Source organism: Varroa jacobsoni, unplaced genomic scaffold (genome assembly GCF_002532875.2).
Source record: "Varroa jacobsoni isolate VJ856 unplaced genomic scaffold, vjacob_1.0 scaffold_1244, whole genome shotgun sequence".
Taxonomy (NCBI): Eukaryota; Metazoa; Arthropoda; class Arachnida; order Mesostigmata; family Varroidae; genus Varroa; species Varroa jacobsoni.
Genome location: NW_019214146.1, coordinates 296,399 through 307,357, shown reverse-complemented (window position 1 = coordinate 307,357; position 10,959 = coordinate 296,399). Strand labels below are relative to the sequence as shown.

Genomic DNA, 10,959 nt, shown 5'->3' with positions numbered 1-10,959 from the left:
TGTAAAGCTTCTATTTAAATAAAATTTGCTTTAATATAGTTTCCAAATAAGACACGTGTTCGGATGCGTTGCTTCTGCTTGAATATAATTGTAAAGGCGCAACAGGTTGGAGTACCTTTGATATTTCATAACATTGAATCTGGGCTTTGAACGAGTATATACGTACGCTTTTTTCATTTTTTTTTCGTTCATAATTAACTCTTTGAAGCTTTTGTAAGATGACGGTTGATTTCATATCAGGTTGTTGTTTACTTTTTCGTAGTGTTTCAACAAAAATGATTGTAGACCTTTATCGGAATCGTGCAAGTTTGAGGTTAATTTGGTGTACAAAAACGCACAACATATATTTAGCGTTTGTAAATAAACCATTGTTATTATAATATTAATTTAGCAATAATGTAGTTCAATAGCAGAAAATGTTATTACTCCGAAATTCATCTCGCTGTGCTTTCTTATGTAGGCCCTACATTTTGTAACAGAATTTGCCTAAAACAGATTTGTAACTGAAGCGGAAAGAGGATAGCGGCAAGAGCCTCTCTCACTGTTTTGTTCACTGTTTTACCTAGTTACATTGCCTCATTTTGTTTTTTATGATAATGGATACATGAAAGCTTTCATTTAATATACAATTCAATAAAAACAATATATTTTTTAACCTTTCAAAGAGCAATACGCTTTGAGAAAAAAAGTACCCTATATTTTTTTTTATTTTAATGGATTTTACTGAATAAATAATTTTAAGTACCATCCTTTCCCTTCTTTCATTTGACCCCGTTAAATGAATATAAAACTTCACAATTTTATTAAGATATATTTCTATTCAGCTATGCAATAAAAATATTTTTTTTTTTTTTGAGAATATAGTAAATTTTCTGCCTCACACTCAGAAGTTCAAAGCTATTCTCCATCGTACCCTCCAGTATAGAGTTCAAAGCAAAAGGCAGCAAAATAGGACAAAAAGGCATGACGAAATGTTGGTGTTTTTTTAAATGCAAGGCTTTTGGCCAAGTTTCGTCATACAAAGCCGTCGTTCGTTTCCGCAACGCGCTTAGGGCGCCACTAACCGACAAAACCTAGCTTTCCCCTTCTCACTTCCCCTCCCCCACAGGCGAAGCAGACAAAAGACGAAATGAGTGGAGAGCTGCTACTGGCCAGTTGTATTGAATGTGTGTGCTTTTATCAAAGGGTATGGTATATTCTATGCAACTGGCATTGTGGCGACTTTGCCTGCTGAGTCCGCCATCTTGTTTTGTCGTTGCACCCTCTACAACGGAGCCCTAGCGCGGTGGCGTCTTCGAAGAGTATTACCAGTGGTGACTCCTGCCGGATGGAGGCACCCCCAGCCAACCTTACAAGCCGACGCTAAGCAAGAAGGCAATTGAGTCAACAGAATAAGCACAACAGTCGACTAGAGCAGAGAATAAGGAGGATTAACTTAGATTGTGCTAGTGTATGCGTCTGTTGCGTTTCTGTGGAGACGACGTAGATATTCGAACGTATCAAATCCGAACCGAAGACGACGAGTTTGTTGCGTTTGTCTGCGATTGTGGTGACACACAATGTTGAGTGCACGCAGGTGCCATAATCTCGTTGAAAGACAAAAACAAGTAGCAAGAAACAGCGATCCAACGCATCAGCCAGCGACGAGCATTTTGATGAATTTTAGTCTCACGTCGAAGCAGCGCCACATAGTACAGATTGAAGAAAGTGGAGAAAAACTGATTCCGCGTTCGTTTTTGTCTCAACAACAGCTAGAACCGCTGCTGCAATCACATGATGATGATGATGTTGCACCAGGCCTTGTCCTCGCTACTGAATCGCAGTCGCTCAGAACTCGTTTGACTTCAGTGCAGAGCGGCTGTCTGTGAGCAACCTGATAAATGCTAAACGATCATTTGAGCTCCGCATCTAAGTATATAGCTAAAGAGCAGAATGTGGAGGCGGCGACAGTTGATAGTCTGCGGTAGAACAGCTGTGCTTTGCGGCGCCAACTAGCAGAGAGCAAAGGTTTTGCGAACGCTCTTGTTTGTGGCGGATGGGTTGTGTAGGTGCCTTCTTGTTCAACTTAACTACGTTCGTGTTTTGCAAGTGGTTGATACTGTGGCAGTGTTCGTGTGCTTTTATGTGTATAGCAAAGAGATTACGTTATATGTGCACCTTTCTAGTATTTCACGTCTTCAATGGAAAAGGTAAACAGATCATAACTTCAGAAACTGTAGTTTTTAAATACGCCTCTAGTAATTGACCATTATCTTGCATTTAAAAAAAGGTTAAGTAGACTCCGAATATTGCGTTCTTGTATGGCAGCAATAAGAAGCTGCGTCGGTATATATATATATATATATATTTTTTTTTTTGTTTATTCCAATTATATAAAAGCTTGTATTTTATAACTCATTATTTCCAACAGCTAGTCTGAAGAAGAGCTTTAAGTAGTGCAGCCACAATTGGAGAACTGTTGTTCATATAAAAAATAAGTAAGTCTTCTCGTGATCGCTTTAGAACCCCTGAATGAATGAAATGTCGTTGGGCGGTTGTTAGAAAGCGCATCGGGCCGCATCACGTCTTTGCGCTTGATCGATATTTTAATTCGGCGACGGCAGTTGGGCGCGAGAAACGATGTTTTGTTCGCTGTATCCTTTGAAAAGTCACAGTTCCGAACCAAATGGCCCTCCAACTGTGGAGGCAGTGCAGCGGATTGGTGTCAATAACAGGTGACGAGTACGGCCTGCCGAATAGAACAAGTTCGATGGGTTTACCTACTCTTTAAACCAACAAAAATATAATAAAATTACCGTTATTTTTGTTATTCTCGATGAGTTATTGCCACGGTGTAAGAGAGGTAAAACTAAAACTTGTTTTCGATTTGTTATCTCTGCCCTGATAATGAACACGTTTTCTTTCTTTGTACTGTTCACGAGAAGATTATGTGAAATGTAATTCCTTATCTTATTATGATTGTCATACAATAAAGTAGTTGGACCATGTTTTATAAAGCTGTTGTCGCTGCAAGTTGTCCTTATAGCTTTTTCTTATATTCTTACCTTTTAGAACGTTTATCTGCGAAAAAATAAATGGAAGTAAACATTGGGCACCGGTGGTTACCCATTTACAGTACTGAAAGCTCTGTTAATTATTAGACAGGGTTCACTCGGTTTCGGAAAATTTGACTTTATTTTATAATGTAGCCAATCTTATATTCATATTCCATTTTTTTTTTAGTTATATTAGTTAAATGTTAGATAAGCTTGAGATGCGGCATAGGAGTCAGTTCAATTCAGTACTGTGATTTCAGTTTAAATGCAATGCCGACTGTTGAAATTTTGTTACGTTCGAGCTAAATTGTAAGCTTGCGCCGGGTAGTCAAAAATACCCCATTTAAAGTCCTTCCGCAGATTGCATACATTGAGACATTTTAAAACAGAGGTTTGAATTAGTCTCTCAAACATACTTCTGATGTTGCGGTTTTCATCAAACTACAATCTTCACCAATCGATTGATCAAAAAACGAATACTCTTCTTACTAAAAGAGCAAATGTACATTACTCATTATAGGATCTCAACTGGATGGCAATACGTGTTTGTTTCGTGGGATTATCATCACCTGGCTGCATGCAAACCTATGTGGGCGTAGGAGAAGCAGATCGTTTTCACTAAGCAACTAGACGTAAGACGTTCTGTTCATCCAATTGTGGAGTGTTTGTTGGTGTGACAGAAAATGGAAGGGCACGACTCGCTTTTACTCGGGTGGTACCCGACGCCAACGACCCCCGCCTACCCCTCGGTTGACCTTCCTCCGGGCCCACAAGCTCCATCCACATCTAATCTCGTCCGCCTACCGCCAGGAGACTATCCGGATTTGCGGACGCCGATAATTCAGCAACATGAGCCAGGCGAGACGACCGCGGCTGGCACAACGAGTAACGGGGCCAATACGACTGCACAAACCGCAGGTCCAACTTCTGGAACCGCAACGGCAGGTACGAAAACAAGCTTTCAGGTTTAGCCTAAGCGGATGAATGTGGAATATGATCTCCATGTTCTCTCTGAAGAAACTATTAATAATAGGACAAGTCGCCTTAACTGACTTGTGCACTTTTAGGGTCTTTGAGGAAGTTAATATCAGCCACCCCGCTTCCTGTCCAGTCACTTTTTTTGGCTGCTGTTAAGTTCAATCCGTTGAATACTCGAGGGATTTCTATGCTCTTCGAACTAATAGTTGTATTATCACAAGTTTCATAGTACCGGTATGACATTTTAAATAGAATACAGTATCATTCTCAGGAATCATTCTCCTATGTGTTAATTAGCCTAACTCTAGCGTGTGCTTACTACAAACGTAATGTTTCAGCTACTAACTATTGCAATTGCCGACTGTTGCAGGAGGTGGTGCTGGTCCTGCGACAATTCATCTACCTGCAGCTGCAGCCCCAGCTGCCGCTACTGGCGGAGGGGGCCCGGGGGGCGAAGCTGCGATTGTTGTTAACGTTGCCGGTCGGATGGGCTCAGCCAGTAGTCAACAGAATGCCCAACAACAGCAGCATACGTTACATCTGTCGGGACATCATATTGTTACCCCATCTGTAGCTCAACTGCATGTAACTCAAGCTGGTACAGCCGCAACAATGGTCAGTGGTACTAGCAGTCAACTGGGAGGACAGACAACCGGAACTGGGGCACAAGTCCTTCAGCAGGTGGTTGCCCAGGCTGCCGGAGGAGGTCACCAACTAGTACATATGGTTTTACACCATCCTGCCGGAACGGGTCAAACAAATAGCGCTACAGCTGCCGTCAGCATGGGTGGAACTTTGCAGATCGGAGGTACGTATGGTAAACCAAGCCGTCAAAGGTCAGTCAGGTTTGGTTAGTACGACTACACTTGTGGGTTTTTGTTGTAGGCCTATGATGCAGTGTTTAGCGTTTAGAAGCATGTTTAATGCCTATGTAGTACAACATTGCAGTTAACTGGTTTTAACTAGCATGCGCTTCGGTTTTTGATTGGATATGTCAGGCCTCGCTTCCGTTGGTAGCGGCGTTACCGTTCAGGCACTAACAGCCGGAATGCCCTCCGGCGGCCTTGGAGGAGGCGGAATCGTAAATGTCGGCACCTTGGGCGTCCTAGAGGGAGAAGAAGCCGTTGGAGTTGAGGGTGGACCCCCATTTCGTTGTGAGGAATGTGGCCATGTAGCTAAAACAAAACGGATGTTGAAGAGACATTTGGCCACTGTGCACTCGCAAGAAAGGAACTATCCCTGTCCGTATTGCGATGCCAAGTAAGTAATCTCACCGTAAAGTTCCGTGTTTCCATTATGTGTGTACTACCCTCTCCCCCCCCCCCACACACACAAATACAATAAGCTGGTGTATGTGTTGTTTAATTTAGGCTGTGAACTATATAATGTACAATAGTGCCAATCACGTATATTTTCATGCGAAAAACAAGTCACTATGGCTAATTTTGTCAATTTGGTTATTCTACGTTCATTTTTTTATCATAGGGGCTAAGTACCTCCTATAAACTGTACGGGTCTTTAACTAGGTATTTACATATACTTGGGTGGGTTTTTTCTTAAAGAAGCGGAAAAGGTAGCAGGATTATTGTGAATGACTGGCAACTTACGTACGATTATTTTAGATATTTTCAAAATTAATTATTATGTATATTGATTACGTGCAATAAGATGTGAATAGTAAAAATATTACTTAAAATTTTCATGTTGTTTTTTTCCGATCAACTTAAGCATTAATTTTTTTTTGTCTGTCTGTGTGTTAGACTTTTACAGTATCAGGCGGACGTATGCAAAGGCTCGTTTGTAGTAGACTCATAACCCATGATACTTCCGTTGCTCTAAGTAAAAAAACATCATGGTTCACATTTCATTTACTTCATTTAATTAAATACGTGTTTATTTATTTGAGCTCAAGAAAACTTAAGAGGTTCGATTTTTGTGCATTTGCACGATGGTGCTTAAATTGGGCTACATTAACAAAATTCGCAGCCCAGACGCCTGGCTCTATCCCAACAGTATGCGTTCGTCGGAAATTCTTATTTAAAAATGTGCTGAATTATGCAGTAGCGTACTTTTTTACTGCCTATCAATTTGTCTAAGCTGATTAGTGAAACTGGGCAGGCATGATACGCTTACTGAGATTTGAAAATATTAGCCGAGTTTTTATTAGCTTGGTTTATTTATAAATATGCCGAAACATTGGTCTTTGACTTTATCATGGTACTATAAAATCTACGTCGTTCGGTGAGCCATTGAATCAATTGACAGTCTATCCTGGTTTGATCATGAACTTCGTACATCTGAACCGAACCTATCGTATTCAGTACACTTGTTTATTCTAACTGAAGTGACATATTTACTTAACTCTTATTGCTGTATGCAAATATGTAGTTGTGTAATGCACGTCAGACAGTGTGAAGGGCACGATGGGGCAAGGAACGAGGACCACTACCTACATTTCCTACTATCGGACACAGGCAGTAAACTGTTAGAGCAGCGTACTTTGACGGAGTAGCTGTAACTACAGTTAAAAACATCGCTAAACTTCCTTTTGGCGTACCGAACATGTAGACGTAGACGTCTTTCCCTAGAAGCATAAATGTAATACTATGTACTGGAAAAAGTATTATTTTGCAATGGTCTATTGTAGCGCAGCTGGCGAGAATCAGGCAGTGAAGTAGATCATGTGATGTACCTAATTATAATAAAAAGGTAATAGTAATATTTGAAACTCGGCCTGCCCACTGCCACCAGTCGTTAGCAGACTAGGCTAAAAATATTGGAGGGGATTCCAGACCCACCGGCTACTTTTGCTAAATGTGGTCCTTATTCCTTGCAACCCACTGAGTATTTATATGGTGCCTTCGTCTGTCTGCGTTCTAGGTACAAATCGCGCAGTGGTTTGCGCGTCCATAGCATCAAACACAACGTCGGAAAGCACAAATGCGATGTATGCGACAAGTTGTTCCCGTACAAGGGCGCCCTCGAGGAGCACATGAAAGTTGTGCATGAAGACTTTCGTTTTCGATGTACGTGGGATGGGTGCGAATTCAGCACGACCAGCAAATATTTGCTCAAGGGTCACGTTAGCTACAATCATGAAGGTGGTAAATACGTCGATAACAAATTCCGAAAGAAGTGTCGGTTTTGTGAATATGTCGGCTACGACATTCGCGGCCATGAAAGCGCAATGCACGGATTAGAGCCACGCTTCGAATGCCCCACATGTGGGAAGAAGTTTCATTTTGGCAGTAATTTGCGTCAGCATAAGAAGGTTCACCTGCCTGTTGACCAATATCCATTTGTGTGCCATGTTTGCGGCGATCGATTTCTTCGGCGACGGCAGCTTGAGGATCACTATATTGGTAAACACACGAATGAGAAGCCACATCTCTGCGTCAAATGCGGATTCTCTTGCGCGTCACGGCGCACAATGAGCGACCATGCGGCCGCTAATTGCTACGAGAAAGAAGCTGCGATGAGATGCAAGTTCTGCGCTTTTGAAACGAAAATCCCGTTCACGATGCGTACGCATAAAGAGGAATGCCATCCGAAGCACATAGTTAAACGCAAAAAGCAGCGCAAAGCGTGGCAGAGCGATAGCGGTGACGATGGAGAGGGCGAAGAGGGGCCGGACGAGGATGAAGAGGATGTCACAAACGCAGAACAACAATCCCAGGGGGTACAAAAAGGAGGGAGAAAGAAGTCGTCGAAAGTTTTTTATATGCCTTGGTCGGTCAAGCCTGATCAGGGTAGCTCGGACGCAGAGGTCGGAGACGAAGTTGAAGAGGCACCGACTGCCTTTGTCAAACAGGAACTTTTGGATGGGGTGGCGCCACAGAGTAGCTCTCCTTTAAAAGTGATTGCGCCTGCTGTTGAAGAATCGGCTACAATAGCAGTTAAAACAGCCGAAGGTTTGGAAACAACAGGTGAATCAGTGGCACCGACTGTTAATCCTCCTCGGAAGCGAGGCAGACCTCCAAAATCGCAGAATGGAGAGTCGTCACAGCGGAAGTCACAAGCCAGTAATCGAGCCGTTCCGGCAGCACCCACTGTGCCCTCTCTGAAAGTCACACTGAAGCCGACATTGAAGCCAGCTAAGTTAACGGTTAAAGTTGCGAAGCGAAAAACATTGAAAAAACGGGGTTTGAGGAAGCGCAGAAAGAGCAACTCAGAAGAAGACGAACTCAGCGATGTGGACGACCCAGACGTGTCCGATCTGGATGACGACGACGAAGATGACGATGATTTTGAAGAGGCCAGATTTCTTCGGGAGCTGGAAGCCAATGATAGCGATGAGGGATCGACGAAACGGCGGAGCAGCAGACGGAGAAAAAAGAGCAGTTGGAGGATAAACAATTCCGCTATGTTTGACGACAGTTTCTCCAAATCACATAAAAGAAAACACAAAATGGCTGATGGAAATCGTCCCTTAGCTTCACGAGATTCACGTGTTGCCGACTGTACTAAAAAGGAGCCTCTACTGGCAGGGCAACAGCAGCCTTTAGAAGAGGGTATGAGCGAAGAAGCTTCGATTACAACCGACGATGCCGCTGCTGTGCTAACAAACATTGCTGTCGAGTCAGCTACAGCGACGTTTGCAGTGCCTGCTCCACCCAAACGGCCGCGCGGTCGACCACCAAAGCGAAAGGCTGCATTGGCTAGCCTTGAACGCGTCCAAGAGCCACAACAAGATTTTTTGTTCGAAGAGCGTCTGTTACCTGTGCGGTCAAGTTCTTTGGCTACGAGAAAAGCTTCATCAAAGAAACACCCCTTACAATCTGAAGCCAAAAATACAGTGGCCTCAACAACAGCAACAACGACAGACACAATCGTAGCAAAGACTATAGTTGCCGCATCTAGCTATGATCGGGAGGATAATGTTTCTAAAACTAGCGATGAAATCGAATCACATCTGTTACCTAAACAGCAAAATCAAACTTACGAGAAGGTTGTCAATGACGACGATGACGCAATCGTACAAATTTCATTCGGTGATGAGGACGGTGCGGAAGAAACGCCTTCTGAAGAGATCACCATGATGAACTGTTTTGAGTGTAACATGTTCTTTATTGATGTTGACAAATTTCGGGATCATATGAAAAATGAGCATCAGTTTGAAATGGTTATCACTGCTGACTAAGGGTGAACAAAAATTATCTTTTTTTTCTTTTTATTTTCGCGTTTTTGTTGGGATGATTTAACTGCTTTATAAAATATTTTTTGTTGGATAGTATTATTCGGATAGCCCTGATTTTTATGAGTTTGAGAGCAGATTCATTAACAGATATTCATTTGGAAGCTTGTAGGCAAGCTTGCGAATAATACGAGTAATATGCGACAAAATGAGACTGGGACGGGGTACCTCATATAAGGTGATTTTGCTAGGCTTGGAAATTTATTAGCAATTAAAGCATTTAATTGTGTACTCTATTATCCGATTTTGACAAAAAGGAAGAATTTAATCTTGAGTGGGCGTACAGCAAGGGTTTCTTAGATAATTAGGAACGTGGATCTTGGACGGGGCATCATCATTAAATAGGCGTTATACCGGGTAAAACTAAGTCTAGCTGGAGAGATGATGTTTACCAGAAAAAGAACGTACCTATAGGTAGATGAAAGGTCATTCAGTAATAATGACAAGAAAACAACAGAAGGTGACAAAGAAACAATGCATTGGAAATAGTCATGTGCGAAAAGACTCTGTCCTGAATCAAATACTAGCACAAATAGCACAAAGTGCTTAAGCATAACGATTTATCCATAGGGTTCATCACAAATGGTGATTGTCGTCGTAGTGTGACAATTACTAACATTGTACATATAAACTTTACATAAATAGTAGCGGTTCGCGGTTAATGGTATGTAAGTGGTTAAGTAGCGAACCAAAGGATGTTGTTGTTACGGAATGTACAAAGATAAAATCACCATCCTTTATATTGTAGATTATATATGATTTGTGCTATTCTTAACATTTTCTTTGCGATTTACGTACCGCTGACATGATGATTTATTTAGTTTGTACAAATATAAAAAAATTGTTGTATGTTGAGATACAAACGACGGACGCAGAACATACTCTGCGGTACTATATTGATATAGTTTTCCTGTGAAGGCAGTGGACGGCGTTCCTCTTACACAAAGCAATTGTCGAAGTGCGCATGTTAAGATAAAGATACTCACGATCATATTCTTATTACAGTTGCTATTATGAATATTATTTGAAATATTACGCTCTTACAAGGCCGTTCTTCTACTTAACGGCGATATTATTAAACATATGGTGATAGCAGCATTGAAATATCTAATGAATCAAGGAGAGCACAAATTACGTAAAATATTTTTAGAAATTAATGAAGAATGTCTGTCTCTTTCGACATGCCTGTACACTCCTTACAGTTACCTGAATAGAAAGAATAAATAAATATCAAAAACAACTTCATCTTCACTTGATTTCCGGTTATCGTACCAAATACCATTTGAAGTGTGTGTTGAGCTCGTAGCTACTTGATGTTTATCTAATTATTAAAAATATTAGAACAGGTATTTAAATTAAGGCTAGTCCCTCACGTTAGCAATAGACGTGAAGTTATCTCAACATTAATAAGTGTATGAACGCTGTAATGGTATACGTGATACAATGAAATTGGCTGCATACACTTTCGTTTCTAGACCGACGTACTCCTGGGTATTCGCTTAACGAGTGACCATAGGCCATTACTCGGGCCAGCATTCGTTATTGCGATTATAGAGAAAGCCTTCTATTTGTAGTGTTGAATCTGAGAACAAGCTTGAAAGCTCTGTTTGTTTAAAAATAAATTTCACTATCTAAATGCGAATTTACAGAACAAAGGACGAAAGTAAATTGTATAAAAGTCTACGTTTAAACCCGCCAAGCTTTAATTTTGAATGGCGTTCAGGACACGCTTTGGGGAATGGCGCATCAATG

At 41.4% G+C, this 10,959-nt stretch overlaps 1 protein-coding gene across 2 annotated transcripts in view; it reads left to right on the top strand.

Annotated features, from left to right (window-relative positions):
• The first annotated feature begins 84 nt into the window (after window positions 1-84).
• The window catches only part of LOC111267971 (uncharacterized), a 15,120-nt gene continuing 4,245 nt past the window's right edge, over window positions 85-10,959 (top strand). The window contains exons 1-5 of one of the 2 annotated variants that reach the window (XM_086971514.1): window positions 85-2,189; window positions 3,556-3,980; window positions 4,384-4,821; window positions 5,012-5,273; window positions 6,894-10,463. In XM_086971514.1, the coding sequence (XP_086827640.1) occupies window positions 3,719-3,980; window positions 4,384-4,821; window positions 5,012-5,273; window positions 6,894-9,153 (3,222 nt within the window). In that variant the 5' untranslated portion in view covers window positions 85-2,189; window positions 3,556-3,718 and the 3' untranslated portion in view covers window positions 9,154-10,463. Of the gene's footprint in view, window positions 2,190-3,555; window positions 3,981-4,383; window positions 4,822-5,011; window positions 5,274-6,893; window positions 10,464-10,959 lie in introns of those variants that run through there. The other variant, XM_086971515.1, reaches the window with a different exon arrangement.